This window comes from Colias croceus, chromosome 6 (assembly GCF_905220415.1).
Source record: "Colias croceus chromosome 6, ilColCroc2.1".
Classification (NCBI taxonomy): Eukaryota; Metazoa; Arthropoda; class Insecta; order Lepidoptera; family Pieridae; genus Colias; species Colias croceus.
The window spans coordinates 10,521,306-10,549,125 of NC_059542.1; the positions used below are offsets into that span (position 1 = coordinate 10,521,306).

At 33.5% G+C, this 27,820-nt stretch overlaps 1 protein-coding gene across 3 annotated transcripts; it reads left to right on the plus strand.

Moving 5' to 3' along the window:
- On the plus strand, nucleotides 1-27,744 carry LOC123692585. 3 transcript variants are annotated; one of them, XM_045637349.1, is made up of 10 exons: nucleotides 1-289; nucleotides 866-1,067; nucleotides 11,839-11,977; nucleotides 19,904-20,020; nucleotides 21,223-21,471; nucleotides 22,002-22,106; nucleotides 22,547-22,768; nucleotides 23,486-23,645; nucleotides 25,627-25,748; nucleotides 27,286-27,744. In XM_045637349.1, the coding sequence occupies exons 1-10, from the start codon at nucleotides 271-273 to the stop codon at nucleotides 27,415-27,417; spliced, it is 1,467 nt and encodes a 488-aa protein (XP_045493305.1). In that variant the 5' UTR covers nucleotides 1-270; the 3' UTR covers nucleotides 27,418-27,744. The 3 variants fall into 3 exon arrangements, with proteins under 3 accessions (XP_045493305.1, XP_045493303.1, XP_045493304.1); XM_045637347.1 differs by having other exon boundaries at nucleotides 27,340-27,744; XM_045637348.1 differs by having other exon boundaries at nucleotides 869-1,067; nucleotides 27,340-27,744.
- The last annotated feature ends 76 nt before the right edge of the window (nucleotides 27,745-27,820 follow it).

The window sequence follows — 27,820 nt, forward strand, 5'->3', positions numbered from 1 at the left end:
TGTGTACTTTGAACATATTATGTGACAGTTTTTAATTAAAATAAGTGAATAAAACGATGTTATAATTTAATAAAGATAATGTACGTTGACATTTGTGAAGTGAAGTGTCATAGATTAAATAAACAGAAGTGGTAAAAAAATTATAATCTGTAATGCAAGTGAAATACAACGTGTGTTTGAAGATGCAGTGGGAAGGAGGGGGGGAGAATACGACGATCTGATTGGCTGCTTGATTATGACGTCAGAGTAGTTGTCAAAAAAACCGCAACCATGGATAAGATGTCGGCAGGTAAAAAATTGTTGATAAAACTATCATTTATTTTGTTTTCATGATAGTTTATTTGAGCTAGTTTATAAATAGGACAGAATTATTTAAATGTACTTAATTTTTTCATATCTTAATTATTGAGATACTCGAGACTGGGTCTTCAAAGCCACCCGCATCATTACAGATTTCGTTAATTTGAACAAACGCTTATAAAGTTCCTGAATATCTCGTGAGAGATCTTTCAAGTTTAAACGTTACGTTAAATAAACGCTACTTTATGTTACTTGTTTGAAACAATGAATTTCAGAATATTCTTCTCTCCAAGACCTACAAACAAAATTAAACTTTCTTTAAAATCACAACTGATAAGGCCAACAACCATTGTTTAGTTCTTTCATATTTGATTCCTGACGTTCGTATACTCGTGTTAAATATAAGAATTCACGGAACTGAATATTTATGAATACTAAATCAATCACTTTCCTTTTCAATACTTTGAATATTCGTTAAAATAAGTTCATCACATTTTGAAACGGTTAAATCAATACATTCCATCTATCACTCCATTCCATATACGTAATATTAGTATCTTTTCAGCAGGTTCAGCGGTGGCGATGATAGGAGCCAACCTTCGTTTTGGCTCCGCGGGCGCCACCAACGCATCCATAGTTAACAACACGCGGTTATGCCCACCAGGGGGAGCTGCGAGCGCTGCAGCACTTCTAGCGCTGTCAAGCCTTGGCATGTCAGCGAATATCGCGCTGATGGCGGTTATTTTGAGCAAGAAACAATTGCGACGGTAGGTTGTTCTTATTTTTTAGTTTGTGCTATTATGTGTCACGAAGAAATCGCATCAATAGTTAACAATACGCGGTTATGCCCACCGGGGGGAGCTGCGAGCGCTGCAGCACTTCTAGCGCTGTCAAGCCTTGGCATGTCAGCGAATATCGCGCTGATGGCGGTTATTTTGAGCAAGAAACAATTGCGGCGGTAGGTAACTTTACTTTTAAAGCTTGTGACATAATGTTTAAAGGAACAATGAGGCTGATCGATAGCGTCTTGTACTTTGTTATCAGTATATACGGTCGTCTATGTATGTTTGTTGTAAGCATGTATTACGATCTACGCAAGAGAAACAACTAAAATGTTGGAAATAACAATTTAATCTGTCACTTAAAGTACAATATAACAACCGAACTATTACAATACTTAATTCATAACACGTAATATTAAATATTCCATCATTCAAAGGGAACATGTAGTAGGAGTAAACAACCGCAGAGGCTCCATTACAATATTAATTCCGTATGAACATGCCACAAATACATCGACAGTTGAACGTGCCTTATCTTGTTCTGTGTCAGCAATTTTATCCACGCTAATATGATAATGGTATCAGACTTCGATGTATTTTAATTGGCAGTGGTTTTGCCGTTTCTGCGATTGTTTAGTTTATAATTAACTAGCCTATCTGCTACCTATTCTGTTTGCATCTATTTCATGGTATTGTTGTTTTTCAACTGGGATTTGTAGAAACAATTCTGGCCATAATTTATGACCATCTCTTAAGGTTTTATATCAAGATAAATGTGAGTTTCAGAGAGGATTTCTTATGACGAATAGTTGTAATACTCGTAGGTTCTATGTTTTGTGCAAATATTATTTTCCATTCAAAGGAGTAAATTTATCGGATTATGTATAGAAAGGGGTGATGAATGATTCTGCGATCTTTCCTTATCTGCCTTTTCAAAATATTATGTTAGCGGGATGTTGTTCCTTAACATCCATTTTTCCTGTTCATCCCTATGAACAGAAAAAAAATTCTCACCCTGTTTTCCAAAGTAAATATATAGCAAACATAAAACACTCCAAGTTTGTACGTAGATAGTTATATCATTATGTCAGAATGTCTAAATCAAAAGCAACTCATATTATAGGCAATTAATGTCGACTTCAAAGGCTAAATGAAGATATTGTCTATGACATAAGATCGTTCAGGTAGCAGTGATAATTGAAGCTGATCGATTTTGTACAACTACACTAAAACTATAAAGAAGAAATTTTGTATGTTAGTTTGTTGGTACCAAATAAGGTCTGAAATTACTTTAATCTTTTTGAAAAGTATTTCCATCAGTACTAGATATAAGCTATATTTGAGTGTCCTAAATATTTTTGTTCGCGTTTTCATACTGGGTTTGACCAGCAGCTAGGATCAGATAACAACAAATAGCTACAGATGTTACTACACTATACACTCATCAAGAATGTATGTCGATTAGTTGCGAATGTGCCGCCAATTTAAATGGAATTGGAGACGTTTAGTTTAAGTGATTGCCTCTCAATTTCTCAATCGTATTAATTTGGATTAAATTTTACTTTAGAGCAAACAATTTTCTTAACTCCTGCGTATATACCGGAGAGTTTTAAATGGGACCTAGAAGAGGTAGTAAGTTGTTTTAATTGTGTTTTTGTTGTTTCTTATTTAGAAATTTCTATACAATAATAGTAGTTATAGTCCTGACTATATTTTTATGGCAAGCCTATTAAAATAAGTTTAGAATCATATTTTATTTGATAAATATCATTCTAAAAACAGATAGGAGAAGGTCTATCTTGTTTGGAATTCCAGACGATAACTATATTCATTAAGAAATGTAGTACTAAGACTATAATTCAAGTCTACCCAATCTAGTCAGAGCCCTGTAGACCGCACGTAACACATGTCAATATTGAATTTCGACCATGTTCGCATCTCTAAGAGCATTCCTTGATTCTATTTGAATCCGTTATTAAATTATTGTCAGAAACGTCAGGCTCGAATGGAAATGTTGGGTATTCATTATATCTGTGTGCTGGAAGCGACCTTTGGAGTATAAAAGGTCTGATTGTCGTTTGATATATAGTTACTGTATTCACTTTTTTATGTTATTGTAATGATTTAAAATATGTTGTGTGCAGTTGTAATTGGGTTGTAATCTTAATATTGTTTAATTTAGTAAGTTGATGCAAATGTTTTGGATGATATCCTGTAACTGTGCCTTATATAAATAAATAAAAATAAATAAATACATAGCTCGTAGATGAGATTCGTTATACGTAATAATAAATAATATTGATGGTAAGAAGTATCGGGAGAAAATCGGTATGCCTGAATTTTAACAGTATTTAAAATCTAAACTGCTACTTCATTAGCATTCATATACTTTCAGATTACATTTGATAATTTGTGTTACTTTCACATGAATAACATACGAAGTGATTACATTTGTGTAATAAGGAATATTCCCTCAAGTAAGAGGTATCACTTCTGGATTACTTCTCAATTGTACAAAAACTTTGTAAGTTATTGCATAGCTTCTATCGCGGGCCTTGAGCGCGGGGATCGAATCCAGAAATTCCATAACGAAAAAACCTCACGCTCCCCACTCCGATAGGCACGTAGGTGTGGGTTGAAGGCATGTTATGCAATAGCTTTACCGCGGAAGTCCCCGAGTGCCACAGTACGTCTTTTTTTGTATTGGCAACGATGAGCATTTTAACTGTATGTGTGGGTGAAGCAGAAGTGGAACGCTTTTGCTAATAAATCAATCTGATCTTGCCACGTAAGGCAAGTCGATTGCATTGAACATACTCGTCAGCAGAAAAGATCAGGCAATCAGGTGGTTTAACGATTTTGCTCTCAGGATCTTTTTAGTTAAATGTGAGGAAACATCAAGGAATTGAAACGTTTCTAACCTAATAAGGATAGAGGTCAGTTCATGTTAACATTTCAGAATAAACGGAACTTTAATAATTTATTTTATGCTAACACAAACTTGATAATAATAATGCCAAAAAATGACCATACAAAAGCAACAATTGAACTACATTTTTTTGAGTTTGAGTTTTAATCCTGTACATTGGTTATTCATGAATAAACGGCTTCAGTACCAAAATGGACAAATCTAGAAAAAGAAAAGAATCTAAAGAGTATCATTGTATGTCAACATACTAAAAATAATAGAGAGTTCGCTACAGATGGTGCCAATACCGATCTTATATTTACAGTGGCAGATCAATATAATATGAGTATCCCAAACTCAGCACACGTAGCCTTTTGTTACGTGTGAAGTGTCTCTTGACATTTATGTCCTTTCTAAACAATACTAAGGTGGCAAAATTCTTCTTCACTCAGCCATTTAAGGAGTATGTCGGCCTATATTATAGAAAGATAAATTTTGAAAGACTTGGAACAGATTTGGAACAGATAAAAAAATAGAATTTATGATAATTGTCATTTTCTGTGAAATGTTTGAATTCTCTGGTATTTTTTTTTTTTATGCTTATGTTTCTTTGTATATGCTTTTTAATTGATACAGATGTTAATGTCCGTGTGGTACGATCCATTAATCCATCAATAATAATTTTGGAACAATATATACAGAATAGATTTCTATCGGTAGTTCTTAGCTAACAGGTAATTCACATATTATGTAAATAAATAAATTGATCTCGTTTAAATATCTGGCTGCTTATTGTACAAAAATCCTACGCTATTTCATATCTGAGGTTATTTCAACGCAAAAGCAAAAACCACAATAAAAATTACCAAGTATACGCAAAAATATTTGCACCTGACATTTAAATGGGCAATGTTAATTGGTTCTACGTATTTCGGAATACATATGAATTAAGTTTTAATGCATATTAAACGATTCCGACGCGACCTTTGGGTTTCAAACGGATTAATTTTATATTCAAATGACGCTTAACAATGTGGATTCTAAATTATGATGTTAATCCAATGTGGTCGAGATATTTTCTTTAAAAAGTAAAAAGCGGCCAAGTGCGAGTTGGACTCGCGCAGCATGGGTTCCGCACTCTATAATAGAATATCATGTATTGTGTGGAGACCCCCCTTAATATATTTTTTTAAAATTTTTAGTATCTTTTGTTTAGCGGCAACGAAAATATATCATTTGTGAAAATTTCAGCTTTCTAGCTGTCACGGTTTATGAGATACAGCCTGGAGACAGATAGCGGAGGCTTAGAAATAGTGTCCCGTTTTACCCTTTGGGTACGAAACCCTAAAAAATTGAAAAAAATTATAGAAATGTAAAGAAGAAAAATTCATTTTCTCTTTTTACTTAGAACTACTTCCATCCGCCTCTTTGTTCATGTTATCTTCACGTTGTATTCAAATCAAATCAATCGGAAATTTCTGGAAAATATACCCAGGAATATTCATATTCCTTTTTCTATTTTCCTTACTCTAAGTAGAAAATGTCCTTGGTCTTATATCTTCTATTTTATCATAGTCTCTTGTGCAGTAAAACGGAACACAAATATCTACAAGCATACATAGCAAGTGCTTTCGAGTTTATCCTATAAGTAGGCATTTAATTCTTAAAAGAGGCATCTGCTAGAGTGCTCTTAGTGCAGTCTATTGCTTTAAATTAGTGGCAATGCCGGAGGAAGTGCATATTATAAGTACCCAGGATGTTTCCTGTCTGTAATTTATAAAGGAAAATAATTTGGCACCTCTTCACTTTAGCTGTAGGGTTTCCTTTGAGTGCCAGAAGCTTTTTGTGGCGGTTTTACATAAGGTTACATAACTTAACCCAGATTTTAGGAGTATCCTTACATGTCCTAGCTGTAGCGCGTGGTTTCACCTGCGGACTCACGTGTAAAATCAACTAATTCTATAGATCATGTATCACGTGTAAAATCAACCTTTATTTTTGTAAATTTTCATGCAAATTCGTACAGTAGTTTTAACGTGAAAGATTAACAGATATCTGCTAGGTTCATTTGTGTAGTTTATCCGATGAATGTATTAATTTAAATGTAAATTAAATTAGGGCTGATTTTTCAATCCTTGGTTAAAATTTATCCGTCGAATAAAGTATTACACGAACATTTTAAAATGTCACCTGTAAACTGTCAAATACGGACAATTAGAATACATTTTTGAAATGGTAGTTTAATACGATTTTCAATGAATAAGTTTTAACCACCGATTGAAAAATCAGCCCTTAATCTCGCTAAAACATGTCAATTAACATGAAGTACTTACTAAGCTGTACACAAAATATAATAACGTAAGAATGAATCACTTCAAGTCAATAAACATTCCCATGGCGTTTCAAGTAAATTAATCATTGTCAAGATGAAGAAGACTTCTCCCTATAATTTATCATTCACAAGTTTCGTAATGCCATTGGGAGTTCTTCTTGTAATAAGAGGAAATCGTTGTCCCGTAATAGGAATCTTGTCAAATATAATTGTATAAGTATTGTATTACTATGATTGTCCCGGTTTTGACCTGGTTGACCTGTGATAGAATTATAGCCTACTAGCTTTCCGCCCGCGGCTTAGCCCGCGTTTTCAAAGAAAACCCGCATAGTTCCCGTTCCCGTGCGATTCCCGGGATAAAACCTATCCTATTTCCTTTCTCGGGTATCAAAATATCTCTATACTAAATTTCATGCAAATTGGTTCAGTAGATAAGGCGTGATTGAGTAACAGACAGACAGACAGAGTTACTTTCTCGGTAAAGATGTCAAAGAAAGATTAGTTTTTAAAATCGTGATAAACGAGAAAAATAAAGTACTCCTTATATGTAAAGTTTGTCCCTACTATTTATATGTATACTTTAGGTGTTAAATGTAAGTGATATATTATAAGGACATGGTTTAAATTGAAAAGATGACCTGACGAAAATAACTTCTATAAATTTATTTCTCAAGTAATCATTTTTTTATCAACTTCGGTTGTTTTTTCTCACATTGATCAGTTCATTTTATTTAGAAGTTCGACTAAAATTTATATACAGCTTCCAGTATACTGTAGTACCTAGACATTATCATAAATCTCAGGTTATTCCCGACACAAAAGAGGTACGCGAGAGAATCGCCTCATTATTTTGTTTCAGAATGAGGATTGAGGAAGGCTAATAATAATACAAAATTTCGATTTTTTTATCTCGAAAATAATATGGCATTCTACGGCTTTCCATATTTTTAAAACTTTGGATCCCTTGGTTTTATTTACGAAGTAGGGGGAAAATTAACCTTTGTAATAAAACGTGCTATGAACTATCTATGTCCCAAATTTTATATAGATGCGGTCAGATGTTTTTGAGTAACAAACAACCATCCTCACAAACTTTCTCAATATTAATTAGGATAGTAGAAAATGCGACTTATTACGAGATCTCTAGCATTATTTCTCTTTATATAACAAAGTTTGTGTTTTCAGTTGGTTAAGTATCTTATTAGCCTCCCTTCGTTAGCCAAAGGTCCAAGTCAAAGGACAGCTTAGTCAAAGTTTACTAAGTATATTTACTGAATTAATTATTATACAGGATTTGAACATTAGGTTCATTGACCTAAGGCTTAATTCAGGAAGCCATTTTGTCAGTGTTTACTTTTGAAGTAGAAGTAGTAGTTTACTATTGAACTATTGAAGTAGAAGTAAGAAGAAGTAGTAAGAATATCAAACTTCAGTTAATTTACAAGTTAAATGGGATATAAAAGAAAAATTATAAAATAATATCATCGAAATTACACATATTAAATACCATGGTGATTGCTTTATATTGTTGTTTATACATGTATTTTTTACATTTTTAAAGGCTTTGGAAGTCGAAAAAGTAAAGCACTAATTTACTCTCTGAAAATAATATATTATTTTCTAACTTTATTCAACTTCGTAGAGCCTGTTTGTTGAAAGTTTCATCATATTTTATGACTTGAAAAGTTGCGTGAATTTGGAAGTTTTGTCTTAAAATTGGTAAGCATTCACATATTTATAAGTACTTTATTTATGCAAAGAAACGCATATTTAACTAATTATTTACATATTATATAAAGTTTGGTGCCTTACTTTAATCACGAAACAATCAAATTCTTCTGTTTTGAGTTGAAGAGTTTGTTTGTTTGTTTGTTTGAACGCGCTTATCTCAGGAACTACTGGTCCGATTTGAAAAGTTGTTTCGGTGTTAGATAGCCCATTTATCGAGGAAGGCTAAAGGCTATATATCATCACGCTAAGACCAGCATGAGCGGAGCAATGAGGGTGAAACCGCGGGGAACAGCTAGTATTCTTATAACTAAGATTTGAAGAAATTTCAGGCCACGTTAAATAGGTTTTTATGTAAAGGATTTTCGATTAACAATTTGAAGACGAAGGTTATAAGACACTGGCCAATTAAACGACTGGCTTAGTCCAAAATATTTTTCAATAAACGTGATAATCCATAGTAAATGTAGAAGAAAATCTAGGACCAAACCAGGAACATAATTAAAAGATCCTCCTATATTTTCGGTCGTTATTTGCTAGACATTATTTTAATTATTCTATTTGTTACTGAATTAGCCAATTTAAACGCTTTGTTCAATATCATAGAGATTATACACAATAAAGCGCATTATGATTCAATAGCTGCATGTGAATGTTATTAATTTGCAAATTAATACGATCATAATACACAGAGTGGATTTCGTGAACTGCAACACGGTCATGGGCGTAGCTAGCCATGGGCTCAAGGTGGGGCAACAATAAAAAATAATATGTAAGTAGCAACTGTATGTACCAAGTAGGTATGTACCCAAAGTTATATCTTGGTCTTCAAATGCCGGCGGCCGTACCGCCGGCATTTGCGAAGGCATTCACGAAGGCATTCGCGAAGGCACTCGCGAAGGCATTTGCGAAGGCATTTGTGAAGGCATTCGCGAAGGCATTTGTGAAGGCATTCGCGACGGAATTCGCGAATGCATTCGTGAAGGCATTCGCGAAGGCACTCGCGAAGGCATATGCGAAGACATGCGATGGCATTCGCAAAGGCATTTGCGAATGCATTCGTGAAGGCATTCGCGAAGGCACTCGCGAAGGCATATGCGAAGACATTTGCGAAGGCATTTGCGAAGGCATTTGCGATGGCATTCGCGAAGGCATTCGCGAATGCATTTTTTATAGTGTAGGCACTAGAAAAAAAAAGTGTAAAGTAAAAAGTATCAGTTAGTTGTAGAACGTGTAACACAACAAAAGTGAAATTGGATAAGTTAGTGGGGCAACTAATTGGGGTACTATACTCATTTTTCTTACAGTTCATGTAACATAGAAGCCTCAGCTATTTTCTTTTTTCGTGTGTAATTCGTTATTCGAATTAGGTATTCTTATTCAAAACACCTTATTGTTCACCTACCACACCATGAAATAGATCCAAAAATCTTCAGCCGTTTGGTCGCTGGGCGTATGACACTTGTTATAGTCAGTCAATTTAGAGGTAAATAATACTAATTATAAAGGTCGCATTTTCTGTGTCGCCTGTCGACTTTCGAGAATCGAGTGTGAATTTTCTTACGGATATTAAGCTTAGTAGTTAGTAGGTACTTCAATTTTTAGATTTGGTTAGGTATCTACCTACCTTCCAGGTCAAAGCTAGAGTGGGGCAAGCGCCCCACCGTGCCCCACCGTGGCTACGCCCATGAACACGGTTATGTTGTCATCGATACAGATACTCAATGTTCATTTTATGACTTAGTCTCAACATTTTTTGTAGTTTTCAAAATTAACAGCTCGTTTTTTTACAGTTCTGGAAAACAACTAACAAACTTGCTATGAAGTGATAACAATAAAAGAAGTGATAGAAAAAATTATCCAATTTAATTTTTACACGTTCGTCTAGTCTATCTCGACCTTCGTTTTAAATCAGAAGCCTTATACCGCTGTACCAAAGCGAGCACTAAGCTTATCCAATCATACCCTTTTATATTTTATTCAAGGGTCACAGATTATGGAATAAAACTATAAGTGGCTCTTTGATACCTGATATACGCAAAAAACAAACGCTTTATACCAAACCGATACAATTATCACGCAACGCTTACTAAAACTCTTATAAAATGAAAAACCCGTTCGTTGCAAATTGGATCCCGCTAATCCGAAAATTCGCAATATCCTGTCGATGATAGTTGAAAAAATTTAAATGTATTTCGTGTAAATTCTCTTTAAATTCACGTTTTCAAATGCAATTTTGTTTTTGAGTGCTCGCAGCGTATGTAAATACATAGTTATTTGCATATTGTCTTTTGCCGTTTTAGGCAGAATATTTTTAAAACAATGCATGTTTTTATAAAAATATCAATAGTTAAAAAAATGTTATTTATCTCAACAGTAAAAAAAAATGGTTAAAATACCGATGGGAAATCGTTTAATTGAAATGAATGAATTAAAATGTTTGTTATTCTTTCACGGGATAACCACTGCACGAATTTTGATAGTACTTGGCAATAATATAGCTTATGCATCAGAATAACAGAAATACTTGCTTTTGTTCATGGATTCGTCCGCTGGTGAAACCGTGCGGCACAGTATAATGTAAAATTAAATAAAAAGTAAATCTTCCAGTTTTAATCAAAGAACATTCCAAAGAAATAATTCATCATAATTCCAAACAAGTGATAACTGCGTTAAAAACAACCGACTTCAAACTTGCACTTGCAAAATTTACAAATACCTACAGACAAAAATGCTCATAAAATAAAAACTACTGGGCCTATCAGAATAAAATTTTTATGGGACCAATTCGACACCATCCCGCATCGAACAAAAAAAGAATCACGTAAATCGGTTCAGAAACCTCGGAGTAATCGGTGTACATACATAAAAAAAAAAAAAAAAAAAAAATACCGGCCGAATTGATAACCTCCTCCTTTTTTTTGAAGTCGGTTAAAAATATAATACCAGTAATCTGTATGTACAAAGATGAAAGATTTAGTTGTTGACTGAAGAGAGACAAATTAAAGAGAGGAAAATTGTAAAGCGTGGCTCAGGTGTTGGATACAGCTTAGCCCCTGAGGATTTGAGCCTCGAATTAGATTGTTATGAAATAGTGAAGTTATGTGACATGTTTAAAATGTTGTTCTAATATTCAGTTCATAGTTTTTCAATTAAAATGTGCTGTCCAACAGAGCAATTTTTATTTTTGTACATTAAAAAATATGGACAAAATCTATCGGATGAAAGTCAAACTATAAAATATTTAATAGGACTCCTTTACAGCTTTTATACTCCGTTTTGAATCGTCATAATACATTAAAATTAATTATTTACATCCGGTTTGGATTTGGATAGCAGTTTCTACAGTCATGAGCCGTCAAGATAGTTAGTGGATAATTATTAAAAAAAAACAACGTGTGGCACTCGGGGACTGCCGCGGTAAAGCTATTGCATGCTATGCCTTCAAGCCACACCTCCGAGCGCGTCGGAGTGGGGAGCGTGAGGTTTTTTCGTTACGGAATTTCTCGATTCGGTCCCCGCGCTCAAGGCCCGCGATAGAAGCTATGCAATTATATAGCTTAATAAAATCATTTGTTCAAACTTTTCCATGTTAAATAATATTGATGCCAACAATTTACGTATTTTAGTTTTAGTATACTATTTCTTTAATAAAATTTATTTCTTTCTTTTAAAACTTGACTTACTAAATTAATGTGGCAATCGGAAGATGCGGGCTCACATCACGCCTCGTGATTGACTTTTTTCTATTCTTTACACTTATGTATTTAAATAATGTTTTGTTCCAGATGGTCTCATGGTCTACTCTTCCATCAAGCGGTGGTGGACTGCGCCCGCGCAGCCATCCTGCTACCACTCGGCATAGCTGTGTTTCGATGTCAGCCTGTTTATAAGTGCTCGCTTGTGGAAACCGCTTTTCTGTTATTGGTAAGTTTATTTATAATATAAAAAGAGTTTATGTACTTATGTACACGCGTTAGAAGTTATACTTCTTTGGCGTATGGAAAAAAAAATAACTAAAATGCAGTAGTGATTAACGATAAATATTAAAATTAACCAAAAATATTTTATTTAAATAAAAAATACTAGAATATACAACTTGAACATAGTTATCAATTTTCATACCACCTAGAACTAACTTCATGCTGTTAAATTTAGGTTCAGTGTGCGCGCGCATCGTAAAAATTCACTCTCATCATTTTTCTCCATCGTGCCAAAAGAAGTTTAACTTCAATAATTCCATAGTTTTTTAAATAAACTGTATTAAAAATGTATGATGTATACCTATCAAAGAATTTGTCAACTAATAATTAAATTGCTCTACCGATTGCTGTTTTGGAACGTGTTTCGACTTTGTCTGAGTTTTAGGTATATCATAGGCTACATAGTAACATTTTTCGACATTCGACAACAACCGTCGTTTGTTCTTTTTGGTAAGGGAAAGATACGATAAAATCCCTAATGATTAAACAGACACAGCATAAGTATTCTTCTAAAAATATGTTCTACAAATTGCATTTCACTGCACTCTAAGACCTAACTTCGACCAATCAATTAGCTTAAACACACATCGCTCTGAGTTCGACTCAAGCCCCCTAATCCATTGAAATTGGTAGCTCCACAATGTTCTGAAAACTTTTCACGTTTATATAGATATTATTCTTTTCTGTTTTCCATTGCTTCAAAGCGAAGTTAAAATGCTATAATTATCAAAGTTACAAGACATTGATTTATTTGAATAATAATTATTCTCAACAATAAGTCTCTTCTATCTGTAATATCTTTTCAACAAATGTCTCTTCAAATTACTTCACGAATTTATTTAACTTCAAGGCCTCTAAGTTGTAAAAGTGTGTTTTAAAAACACACTTAAATTCAAACGTGTTAAATTAACATCAATTTTAATTAGCCTTTAGTTATAACGGCTATAAAATTTGCTCTTTATTAACTCCAAACCTCATTCAGTTAAAATAAACGACCCTAATAGACTGTTGTATAACGTGTATGAAAAATATCGCTCAGAGAGGCGGAAGCTGAAAATCTAATTTTGTGTCCACAGTTGACATATTTTCCCCGTTTTAACCGCTCTGAATTTTATGCTACTATTTTTTGGAAGTCTCGCCAAAAAATAAGGTAGTAAAAAGGAATGGTTTTATCATTTTAGTTTGTGCTTGTAACATTTTAAGTACAAAACAGCTGATCTTAATTTGGTTACGGATTAAACAATAAACAAGTCTTGTTTGCCGAACGATGCTTTATAATATTTAAAATTGTTATACCCCAATCGGTATTATTTTATCCGTAATCCAACAAGCAAATATTATAGACCATATATTATAACATTTTCTTTCCGCTGCTGATCCGGACCAGTAATATCTTTTTAACTTTTTTATTTTTCTTTTATATTTTCATTATGTTTCAATATGTACGTGGTATCCAGGTAATAGATATAGATGGTATTCGTATAATAATTTTATCTTAATCAATATCAGTGTGTTTCCTTCAAAGTATACATATATTTATTTATGTATATTATATAATATGTAATTGGTATGTATAAGTATCTATCTGTTTATTTTATTTATGTATATGTATTTTTATATATTGTGTATGTATATGTATAGTATATGTGATATTGTACATGGACATGTATTATTTAAGATAGATATATATATATTATTATTGTTTGTTTTCTTGCTATTAATTATTCTTTTTCTGTTCTCGTCCCGCCAATTAGTGATCTTTTTGCTTGTTTACCTTTTACCGTGGTTGCCTGGAAGAGATCACTATTAAGTGATAAGGCCGCCAAAATAGTTGTACTCTGTTCTATGTGTAAGTAGTTCTAAGGCTTCTGTACAACTGTTCTGTACAACTATTAAAGAGTTAAATAAATAAATATAATATATTCACTATAATTACATAGCCTATGTACCTAGCTTAGATATTTAAAACTACGCAACATATTTTTACCGTATATATCTGTCAACTGTGTTTTAATGCGTGGTAGGTATAGTCAGGTTTTAGAAAAATCGAGCGAAGCCACGGACGGAAAGCTTGTAAATAAATAATCGAAGTTACAGTACCTACTCCAAAATTAATAATGCACATTGCACATGCAAATCTTCACTAATTGTCATATTTCCAAAATGTCTTTCATTTGACTAAACAAATTTTACTAAATTATGCATGAAGAAAATGCATTTAACCACTCTATATAGGTACATATAACATATCGTCTTTGGACGCTCCGGGAATATGACAGTTACCGAACTGTGACGAAGATTTCTATGCGCATTTGGAGTACTGTAATAATTTATTAAAATTATTGCTATAAAGGTAGGTACTATTTTAAGCCTACTGTTTTTGATTGACTATTGCCTTCTCAAAACAAAAACAAAGCGGGGCTATTCTCGGAAGTTCCTCACAGACGCGATTATTATCAGCCCGAAGAGTTTTAATTAACTCAGTCAAGGCTTTATACTGTATTTTTGTTTCTTGCTTGTTTCTTGTGTTTCGTATTTTTCTTTTAGATAGCAATGACTAAAAGTTGGTGTAAATTAAACACTATTTTTACTTAAAAGTTATTTTATCAAATCATAATGCTTTAGATTGTGCCATATGGTTTAAAGTTTTTGTAATAATAGATCTATTTATGAAAAATGCATAGTAGTCCAGGAGACACAGTGCCTATATAATAAAATAAATTATTTTCAAAATAATATTATAATAACGATAAAATTTACAAATATATTTGTATGTTTCTTCTCAAAACCTGAACATCCATACTAATATTATAAATGCGAAAGTAACTCTGTCTGTTACTCAATCACGCCTAAACTACTGAACCAATTTTCATGAAATTTGGTATGGAGATATTTTGATATCCGAGAAAGGACATAGGCTACTTTTTATCCCGGGAAAATGACGCAATCCCGGGAATCCCACGGGAACGGGAACTATGCGGTTTTTCTATGACTGCGCAGGCGAAGCCGCGGGCGAAAACCTAGTATTCATATAAAACTTGGTCTACAAACACTCTTACATTGTAACATTTTTCTCTCTAGTTAACCATATTTTCTGTTTACAAACGAAGGGTGATTCCAATTACGTCAGTTGGAAGCGCGCCAACAAAACAAAACCTCTTGAATAACATTAAAGCAATGTATCGTGCATTCAACTTTGGACTATTATGGAATTACTGTTTTAGTCCCCCGCCTAGTATAATGGTAAATCGTTAGAGCTGATTTTCCTTTGAAATTATAAACAGGGTAAGATGATTCTTGAGAGGAAATATTTTCCAAGGTTGTGTATAAATATTAAGGCTATTATGTGATAATTTTCACACCGTTTTCTAATGTCGTTTTATTTCATATTAATAACGATTTATAGCTATTATTTTTCCTATTTATTCACAGGCTTCGATAACATGGAGTTTCAGGTATATAAACAGTTATGAATATCTAACGTTGCACGATCGAACGACGATTTTGGTAAACGTTGAACATTTCAGCCTATAACCTTTCTTTATTAGATATTTTTTTTTATAGTAAACCTTTTAGATTTTCCATTTGATTTCATATAAAAGTAGGATGTCATATAAACGACTTATACAAAATATACTGAATCAAACAACAGCTTATAAAAATTGCTTCAAGTAAAAACAACATTTCGCACGACTCCAAGTGATCCCAATTTCGTATAAAAGCTACATTTTACACAAGTATTATATCCCAAACTAGCTTACCGCCCGCGGCTTCGCCCGCTTTGTCTAAAACCTAATAAATGATATACTAAAACCTTCCTCTTGAATCATTCTATCTATTAAAAAAAACGTGTGGCACTCGGGGACTGCCGCGGTAAAGCTATTGCATGCTATGCCTTCAAGCCACACCTCCGCCCGTCGGAGTGGGGAGCGTGAGGTTTTTTCGTTACGGAATTTCTAGATTCGGTCCCCGCGCTCAAGGCCTGCGATGGAAGCTATGCAATAGCTTAAAAAATCAAAATCCGTTGCGTAGTTTTAAAGATTTATGCATACAAAGGGACATAGGCACATAGAGACAGAGAAAGCGAGTTTGTTTTATACCTACTATGTAGTGAAATTTCGACAGTTTCACACAAAGTTTTGTAAGATTAAACCCTTTTATCTCGAGTGCACTTATCTGCTATAAGATGCTGTTTAAGCTTCGCAATGCGGCTGGTATTGGCAACTTGCCCTGTTATCATTTTGGTCATACAATACGTGACTATTCCTGTTTGTGAAATATGACATAATACGAAAGTAAGGAGTAACGAATTGTTTTTCACCGGACTTGAAGTATATGCTTTTTAAATATGTTTTAAATATTGAACTTTATGTCGTGTGAAGATAAGGTTTTAATTTAATTATTTATTAGTCAAGCTTTTTGCTATCACGCGGGTTCACATGCGAAAAGTGCTTCGTGAGGATTCTTGCTCTGTGAAGATCCGCCAATAACTAAATCTAAATTGTGTTTATACATAACTAGCTTCCGCCCACGACTTTGCACGTGCATCCCGGTTTTTTCCCCATTCCCGCAAGAATTTCGGAAAATCCTTTCTTAGGGGACGCCTACGTTATGACATCTACCTGCATGCCAAATTTCAGCCCGATCCATCCAGTGGTTTGCGTTGATAGATCACTATATCAGTCACCTTTGAGTTTTATATATAGATATATGAATGCAGAATCAATTAATTTTCTAAACGTAAAAATCCGTTAAGACGTTCATCTTATGTATTAAACACGAGTTATATTTTTAAATGAATATCGTCATAAAACATATTTGAATGCACTATGGGGTATAACCCCACAATATAGGAATATGATTATCGTTATTATTTCTAGGAAGTGAAATTTATAATGTGCTGTAAGATTGACCTACTACATCAACAAACCCGTTGTAAAGGTCAAAAATCTTACTTAAGATTTACATCACATTTCCAAGTAATAAAAAGTTCATAACGCGCTTGAAAATTCTCAAGTAAAAATTTGCACACTGAAGTTAGCTCATTTTGTGTCAATGGAATCTCAGCAGAAAACTCAAGTAAAGTTGAAATTATTTATTTCGTAAACCGCCGACGTTGAGTTATTAAAAGTTTTTAGAAACTCATAAGATTTGTTAATTCTGAAACTTGCTTTAATTAGGACGTGAGAGGAAATACTTGAATCCAAGTTTAAAGTTTTATTTACTGTTTTTAATTAACTTGAAGCGAAAATTAAGTAAACGCACTTGGACGTTATTAATTATTTATGCTGTAAGCTGTTGTAAGTGCCTGGAAGAAGGAAAATATTTTAAAACTAGATGTAATCTGCTTTGCCGCATGGTCTAAATAAATTTACATTCCGTATTTTATTCAAAATACGGTATTTTTTCAGTTAGAAGTTTCAGTTCGAATTTATCAAAATATTTTCTTAGGGGAAGGCATCATAATCGCTATCTGCATGCCAAATTTTAATCAGATCGGTACAGTGGTTTGGGCTGTGCGTTAATATTAGTCAGTCAGTCACCTTTGCATTTTTAATTTATATCAGTTGATCGAGGATAAAAAGGCCTAGTTTTTATCTCTTTATTCTGTTATAAATTTCAGGAAAACTTGAAGAGTTAGAGAGCTACGAATATAAAATAAATATCTTCGTTAAGTATAGCGTGAACGTAGGAAAGTTTGCAATTGTAGAATATTTTATAAAGAACTTTTTATCACAATTTGGAACTTTTGAAGTTTGAGCAACTATTTCAGTCTGACGTAATTTCGAGTTTTGCTATTTACGTAATAAAAGTGTTACAAAGGTTCTTTTTGAATTATCTCGCTTAATGTTTTATCTGTATACTGTATTGTTAACAATAAAATAAATATAAAGTGTGGTATATTACCTCTATGTACTACATAACAACAACAGGGATAATTTTTTATCTAACAAAATACACAAACACAGTTTTCATCTATTCCATAGAGTGTAGGTAGTTACGATTGACATTATTACTTTAAACCTTTTCAATGCTAGTGCAAATTCAGAAATAAATTTAAATCATTTTTTATTTATTTATATAGCAAGTCCTAGCAATCTATCATGCAATCGAGGTCATGTTAACATGCAGTGAGCGCTGTCTACGAGAGATGAGCTTCACACGACACATACCCTATCATTTGCAATGAAAATCTGGGTACCGTCAGCAAAACAGTCAATACATTATGTTGGTTTCGAAAGTAAAACTTTCGTGCTTTTTTCGCAACGACACATTTGATTGACAATGAAAAGTAGGGTAACGTCAGCAAAATAATCTACATAAATTATAACTAAAGATTATAAAAGTAATTTCCAGAATCCTAGAGATAATATGTTTTCAGGTTTTATATTGAATTGTAATCTCACATTTTTTCATAAAAAGAAATTTCGAGAAACTTCCTACTTTCCTAGGTATTACGGTATTTCTCAGGTAGCATAATATAGAAAACGATAAGCCTTATCAACATGCTCTCACGTATTGTGACCGGTGTCCACCATGTTAACACGTACTAAGCGCTGTCTAGATCTTCAAGACAAGATTTAGCCATTTACCAAGGCACATGCTATTTTATAGGACTAGCTTGCGCGTGCGGCATTGCTCGCTTTCAAAGTAAATTTACGTAGTAAAGATTTATTTCACCGCAGTAACAACTTTCTTCTCCTATCTCCAGATAGAAAAATCATAATCATAGAATCACTGCGCTGCGAAAAAAAGAAAGACATAGTAAAAATGTAACAGTTAGTAAGTACCACAATCTAAAAATCATATAATTTATATGAGTTTTATACTGTCATATAAATACTACAGAAAATATAATAATATACTAGTAGTAGATACTAAAATCTCGTTTAAAAGTTATCACATCGTAATTTAGTTTATCTAATATCCTACCAATATAATTGCGAACTTTGCGCGCGACGTTTAGAGTCCTTTGAAGTAAAATTATTAAATATTTGCTCGAAAATTTGCGGGAATATAGATTATAATATTATTATGAAAAGAATAAATTATTTTTGGGAAAACTTATTACGTCAAATACTTATAATATTTGATTTAATTTTACCCAAAATCACTAGTTGAAATTAAACGTGTTTATATATCTTGGAATGGAATTACAAAATATTCATTTATGCCAAAACATCAATTGTTGTGTTCTATAGAAATTTATAAAAAAATGGCACGAACTATTTTTTAAAATGCATTTCCGATATATGTATTATAATTAGTAGGATGAGCGTTCGATTTTCAAATGAATCTCCTAAACTAAGCGACCCTGTAACTATATTTTTGTTCTAGTTTTGTAAACAAATATTATAATTATCAAGCCAATTAAAACTTTAATATGAAATATTAAGATTCAATTTGCAATATTCTGTCTTCATTCAGAGGCAATATAAAGCGTTAATTTGAGAGACTAATTAGCGAAGTGAAATTAAGATTTGTCCGCATTTCATGGACTGAGTTTAAATTTTGAGGTCAAGCAATATTTGGTAATAATTATTGTTTTTCTGCTTTGCTTGGCTATAGCTTTTGGCAAAGGAAGAACTTTCTGAACACAGTATTCTGAAATTATAGAGAACGCATGAGAAATCTAACATTTCTAAAAAAAGAAAACCACTATAACCACCATAATAAGGATTAGAAATAAAAACAAATTTTAATTTAATATATTTATGAAATGTTTTTTTGAAGTTTAGACTGTAAGTTATATAAACAACCTCATATTTAATTAATTAAATTAATTACATTCAATGTTGTAGATTTTCTTATTTTACTGAATATTTCTATTTGTTATTAATTTCTTAATATTAATCAACTTCATCCCCAGGTAACGGTATCAACGGTAAACATGCTGACAACAGTGCTGAATGACAGTCCAATTTTCCCGGAGAATGAGGAGGAACAGGCCGATTTATCCGCACCATTGCTTATGGACAGCCCTCAGGTTAATATACTTAAACAATAATACTTTATTTTAATTGAATTAATAGCACATTATGATTATAGTAAAGCGAATCATTTATCATCATTTATTACAATACAGTGTATTTCACAATAATAATTAATTTAATATTATAAATTTATAAAGAACTAGCGGTCCGCCCCGGCTTCGCCCGTGGTACATGTTTACGTTTTCTCTACATAAGAACCATCCTCGTACTTCAAGGAATATAATAAAAAAAGAATTATCGAAATCGGTTCAGCCGTTCTCGAGTTATGGAATTACAACGAAAAGTGGCATTGATTTTTATATATTAGATAGGAAAAATTCGATCGCTCGGGCGGGTCACGAGTGGCTGAGTTGGTGAGGCATCCGCCCCGGAATGGCGCGAAAGGATGCGGGTTCGAGTCCCGCCTCGTGATCGAGTTTTTTCTATTCTTTATAAATTTATATTTATAAAGCATTTGAATGCCATAAAACCAAAAATATAAATTTAATTTAATATTAATATACATAATTATAAAATTCATTGGTTCCATATAGTGTGCTCCGCGGTTTTACCCGCAGTGCTCCGCTTCTGTTGGTCTTAGCGAGATGATGATGATGTGAGAACACCGAAAGAATTTTTCAAATCGGACCAGCTGCCAGCAGTTCCCGAGATTAGCGCGCTCAAACAAACAAACTCAGCTTTATAATATTAGTATAGATGAAGATTTACGCATATTTTTAATTACGGCAAACCTAAGAACCGCCATTAAGAGAGTTCATTAAGATGTTAATTATGTTGTAGTTTATTTTCTAGGAATTAAGTCTAATATATATATATATATATATTTAATTACGTGATTTGAGTTTTAAATGAGGTTTAATATTTAATTATGTTATTTAAGTTATAAAAGGTTTAGAATCTATTTAAATTCTTAATAAGATCTAATTTTAAGAGGTTCTGATATTCTAATAAACATCAATTTGAAAATTTGATATACATTGTAGGTACCTATATCATGTGCAGTGTGCACCTACATCATCAAACGGCATAATTTTGTAACTTGATATTATACTCGTATTAGCTATGATATCAATATGATTACAGTGAATTTAAACGGTTTAATAATGCTTCTTTTGTCAAATATAACCATGATTTTTATTAGAATTAATGATATATTTGTATTACCTACTATAAAACTAATATTCGTTTGTTGCAGTGCGTGCTTTTCGGAACGTTCATGATATGGTTTGCATCAATAACCATCAATTTAGGGCCCACGTTTCTCTCTGGGGCCCTGGCCGCCAGCGCCGGCTCCTACAGTTCGTACGGGCCCTCGCCTTCGTGTCCGCTAGTTAGGGGCCCCTTCAGGCATTATGTACTCAACGCTCTATGGATAGGTGTTAACGCTGTGTGCGTAGGTCTCACCCTGTTTCACTTGAAGAAATTACACCGTGATCTCACTAAGGTACGTATGTTGTGATTGTTTGTATGTTTGTGTGAATATTGTTCAATCAACTGGAAAAACAATATTATTTTATTGGGATGAAGATTTAAAACAAATACGTGTGTGTATTGTACATATTGAAAATAAATATTGTGTGTAAAAATAATACTAAATTTGTTCAACACTAATAAAAGCAACAATTTGAAATAAATGTAGAGTCATTTGTTAGTTATTTATGTAACGAATACAGAATTAAATTTGTATATATGGAAATTGGGAACAAAAAACAGTTGATTGAACATCGTTTGAAATTCACATCACCCATTGCTTTCAACATGGCTGCCGATAAAATGTAGCGACGAGTGTAGCCGATGAATAAATTATCGTAGAACACACAGTGCTACGCGATTCAACCTCCACAAAACACATAAACTGGTTGTACTATAAGATTTAAATTTTGTGAACATGGTATGAGCTCCAGCCGGGAATGCTTTATTGGGTACTGCTGGGGCGAGTTGCGTTGGATAAAATTTAAATCTTATCGCATGCAGGCTAACGTAGAGGCAGTTCGCGTAGCTGGTCTAGTGACCACGCTAGTCAGCATGGCTGGAGACAACCGCCGGATGGATTCTCTACCTAACAGCGTTGGACCAAGGGTGACTATTGCATGCACAGCATGCCCCGATATTTCGTAGCGTATTATTTGATGCACCGCTGTAGGATGTAGTCGTTTCAGATACACGGATTCCACGCCCTTTGATAACCTTCTTTACTAAATAGTTTAAATAAATAATGTGATAAATTGGATGAAAATTAATAAATCAATGTTATAAATGAATCTAAAGCAAAATTTTTGTTTGTACTTCTAGCGCTATTTGGTATTTTAGTTATAATTTTCTAAACTTTTTCTTAAAGTCACAAAATTTAATCTATTTTTAAATATTTTTTAAAATTATTATTGGATATTTATTTTTGTATGGAAAAAGATTTTTCTAAATTAATCAAATTTTTATTCTATCTTTGACTTCAATTTAGCCCAACCTCCCCAAAATCCTTCACCACCAAAACATCCACATTAACTTTACACAATTTATAGACAGTAGATGGTACACTAGCTGACGGGCAGTGTCGGAGCGCGAACCTGCCTCTGGGTGGTGGTCGACGCCTGCGGGGGTACCTCGCCAGGGTGGAGCGGGAGGGGGTGCGCCGAGTGCGAATGTTCCTGGTGATTACGGCCGCGTATGTGCTGTTCTGGGGACCACTGTTTATCATCACGCTGCTTCATCACCCGGCTCTGACGTCACATGTGGCGTATGAAGTAGGTTACTGAAATGAAAAATATTATTTGCATTTTCTGAACTTTAATTATTTTCGTACTTTTATTTGTCAAAGAGGCAGCAGGGACGCAATATGTAGAGTAAAAAAAATATGTTTACAATTTTGTAATATTTTGTCAAGTGTTATTTCAGTTTTTTTTTTTAAATCTGTAGTTTATAACTAGATTTTTTGTTCAAAACTTCTACTTCAAATTTTAAAAGTAATTATTCCACGTAAAGAACGCACGTTTCTAGGCGTTTTTCTATGCAAACTTACTTAATGATCTAAGATGCAAACAGAAATACTTAAAAACATCGATAAAAGTCGCATCACGCTACGCTGCGTGCGTAGCACCGTAGCACCTGTAGAACATTTTATAGCTCGTAGCATTTAAGAAGCGTAGTGTATGAAAGGCTAAAAGCTAATATTAGCTATTGTGACCTTTAATAAACTATAAATCGTTCGTTGTTTTGCGAGCCAATGAATTTTTAACTCTGAAATAGCTGGACCAATAATAGCTTTATTTACACAATTATGTTAAAAATTAACGTAAATCAATTACAATTAGTTATGATTAATGCGTTGAGATAATGTGTAGAGATTAAATATTTTATTTAATTATTAAAAACACATCTAATCTCGAATATGATAGAGGGTATAACCTCTAAGTTACGACTACTTTTTGTAACACCAAATTTAATACAATTATCTTCTCTAGCTCTACTTCCAAATCACGCTTCACATTTCGTACGTGCACGCGGCGGTGAACCCGCTCCTGTTCATGGCTCTGCACCGAGCGCTGCGCCGCGCCGCTCTGCAGCTGTGTTGTGGATGCTGCGTTCATTGGAGCCAGTTTGTTCTCGCGCTCACTGCTGCCGGTAAGACTTAGAACATTAGCATTTTCTGTTTCATCGAAATTCATCACGCTTATTGTTAATGGTAAAAATTTACGTATAACATCATTATCACTAATACCATCTGCTAGTGTTGTGTTATTTGGAGTAAGTTTGTTCTTGCGCTCACTGCTGCTGCTGAGACTTAGAACATTATCATTAATTTCTTTGTCGTAATTATTAGCGTTTAAGATTGTTAATTATTGGTAAACTTTATATAGAACATTGTCATCGTTAATGCCATCTGCTAGTGTTGTGTTATGTGAAGTATGTTCGTTCTTGTGCTCACCAAAACCATATTTTTTATCGAAATTAATTGCACTTACAGTTGTTCAAAAGACTTAACGTAGAATAAATTATGATTCATTAGAACATCATCATTATTAGTAACATTATAGTCACGAGCAGTATCTTCAATGTCATCGTTATTATGTTCATAAGCATCATCAAAATTATTATAATCACCATCATCATCATCATCGTTATTAACCCTTTCATTACTATTGTAGTTACCAAGGTTTCCTTTCATTTTAAACATTATGATATAATCTACATACTGGTCAAAAACAGGTTCGGCAGATGTAAAATGTAGGGATTGACAGCTGTTTTCCCGATTATATATAGTTCTATAAGGTATAATAATAGCACAATTAGAGTTTATAGCACTGTATCAATTGCGGTTTGCGGTTTACCAAAGGTCATTTTGTTACCAAACTAGAGTCAGCGAGGCAAATCTAAATTCGATTGTTAAGTTAATTGTGACGTTGTGGTTGTTTTGAAGCCTTAATATTATGTATCTGCATAGTACCTATAACAATTATTGTCGAATTAAAGGCGACTCGATTTAACTTCCCAAAGATATAGAAAAGAAAAATGTGTCCGTGTACTAGTGTACACACGTAAGAAGTGAAACTTCTTTATGACCCTATTTTTCAAAAAATAATTTACTATATGCAACTTTATAGAAATACGTCGAATCACGCGTGTTAGGGATAAGAAAAAGATGGCGCGTAACGGAAAAATGTCACGCGTAACGAAAAAATCTTACACTAAATTTTTTTCCAACCCCGATAAAGAAGTTTCACTTCAATATGTATCTAAACTTCTATAAATTCACTATATTATATTTAATACTCAAATAATCAAACTTTATAATAACTCAAATCATAGACGTATATTATAACTGTATAATAAGGTGTCAAAATTTTATTTTTGTATCTCATAATGACCGATTTTATTGAATAAAATAAAATATAGAAAAAAAACGAAAACATTCAGATTAGTTTCGTTAGAAATGAAAATTTTGTATTTTAAAATAATGTTCTATTTTGATGATGTGCTATGAAATTTCGCATGTAAGCGAGGCATGATTAAAAGTCGTTTAGCATTAATTTTCAAGACAAAGCTATATTCATAATATTTTAAATAAAATATGTTACATAAAAATAAATGAGTTATGCATATTACAAACATTCGCACGGTTAAGGGTACACGCAATTATCAAGGTTAAGCCGTGTCAAGTGCAAAACATTTTCACGATTCACAACAAAAAATTATGTTATTTTTTTTTCTACCTGAATCAACAAACGGTTTATTATTATTTTTCTTTATAAAACATTCAGTTATTCAAACGTTTGGACAATTACGAGGGTCATAAAGGAAGTTTTTTTGATTCAAATATTTGAGAACGGTCTCGGTCAAAACTTAATCAAGTCGATCACTTAAAATACATGATGCGTTTTTGTATAAATAACGTTTTATTTATGTGTATCCAATATTTTTTGACTTATTCTGAAGATAAGTTAAATTATTCGAAAGAACCAACAACGCTACTCTTCGGTTTCAATCAACATCACAGTAACATGACGACTAAAAGACGAACCAAGGGAATATAAACAATTCTCCTGGTCAAAGCTTCCACATTTCGCGCGTAATACAATTACGTTAACATAACATTTATTTGCAGCACAATCCCCGCTCGCTCCATCGTCGTTCTCACCAGCGGCCGCGTCCCCCGAGCCGCCCCCCGCGCCCCCACCCCCACTGGCGCCCCCCGCGCCCCCCGCACCGCACCCACACACGATGATGGTAATTACCTCTTATATGTAAGTGTTCACCTCATACGTGGTTTTTTGCACCATCCTGCATCCACCCTGTAGATAACTTGAGGAATTTGTGAAGCGTTTTGATGGGATTGTAAACTGGATGTGCGTGTAAAAGCCACGTAACGTAGATGTCAATAAGACATATTCTCAAAACCGTTCTGAACCAAGATAAATTTTAAGCACAGAAAAAAATTGTAGACCGCAATGAAGAATATGTAGATAATCTGACAAATACCTTATCTAGTTTTATATAAAGTCTCGTTTTCTTAAGTTTCTATTCCACAAGACTTTATACAAATAAAAGATTCTAGAGAATTTAGATAAATAACTGGATAAGCTTCCATAATTCCAAGGGTTATATCTTAAAATTTTTCATCATTGAGTTCGTCATCAATCCATCGTAGAGTTTGTGTTCTTGATATTTTTATTTCATCTAAACGAAATTTCTAAAGACTTGTTAACTTTTAGGAATTCCGTGAAGATGTGGTAAAAATAAAGCAGATGTAGTATCAAGCGTTCATCGATAAAATCAACCATTTTAAAATGTACCATGTTGTCCAAAGATACCCTAGGTAGTTTTTGATAAATGAAGCGTTTAATCCTTGCGGGATCATTGACAAAGGGCAGCTGAAATTGATTGATATGCGAGGCAGGATTGTGGGTTACCAAATTAATCAAGGTATATCGGCTACGGTATTTCAAGGTCGTGCTTACTGGCCTTACGGACAAATCAATTCTGCTGTCTTTTGATTCTTTGAACATTGTAGTATTAGATGTCTAGTCTATAGGGTGATAAGCAAACCCTGGTAGGGTTTGCTTATCACCCTATAGACTTTGGCCCTCCTTTCATAGTCCTACTTTTAACCACTTATGTTTCCTCGTGCAATATATGTATTCGTTTTCTATTTATTGTTCAGGTTGCAAGAAGTTATGATTTTTTCAATGTTGGCATCACTCCTCAGCTTCCTCAAGTGCTTAGGGTTTAAACTTTTCTGTGTTGTGTAACGTGTCCCTTGTTATCTCTTATTGGTAAACTATTTTATAAGATATTATAAATTATGTCGGATAGGTATTCCTTTATGTCGCCTTGTCCTATGCTGAAATGCTTACGCCTTCTGTGCTGCATGTATTTATATTTCTTTACAAATGTCCTTTCCTTGCTTTATTGAATCTTTTACTTGTTTGAAATATTTTTTTAGATGACATTCGAAGCAGACCCTTCCTTTTGGTCCTATTAATTTTAACACATAATATAATGCAAAGAAGGGATAGTCATATTAAATAGGTAAATTAATGTCTTCGAAGGTTTCCAAGTTTACTGTAAAGAAATTTATTTTTCTGATATCTGATTAATGTATCATTCAAAAAGCTCTAACTACCAAGAACCAGGATAATAATAGTTGTCAATTGTTCACAAAAACAACCCTTTCCTACCAATCCGAACCGTCCTTATTGAATATTGATCCTTAATCCAGCCTAGTGGAAATATCCTCGTATCGTAAATGATATCTCGATCTCAGAGTTGGGAAGTTGAGGAGTGTGATGCTGAGAGTATCTCGAGTGCGCGTGTACAGGGAGACGAGGATATGATGGAGTGGAACGGCAACGTGCGCCGTCCGCGGTCTCCGAGCCCCCTCCTCCCCGCGATCTGAGCGCACACGCCGCTACGAGTGGACATTAGTTGTAGTGTGCGTTAGGTTACACGGTTATCGCGTAGTGAGTATTGTGCGTTCACCTATCATGAGGATTAGACTTTCTATACGGAGGATGAGACTTTCTAAATCGAGGATGATACTTTCTATCCCGAGGATGAGACTTTCTATCCCGAGGATTAAACTTTCTATCTCGCGGATTAGACGTTGTAGTGTTGCACTTGTAGGTTCATTGATGTCGTGTAAAGATTTAATTATCTTGTTAAGTTTTGTTTTAAATTAATGTTTATCAGTACTGTATTTTATTATAATAATTTGAAAATATGTAAACTATACTTATTGAATTATAAGATATTATTTTGTACTTAATATTTTTGTAAATTTTGTTTGCGGAATCGATATG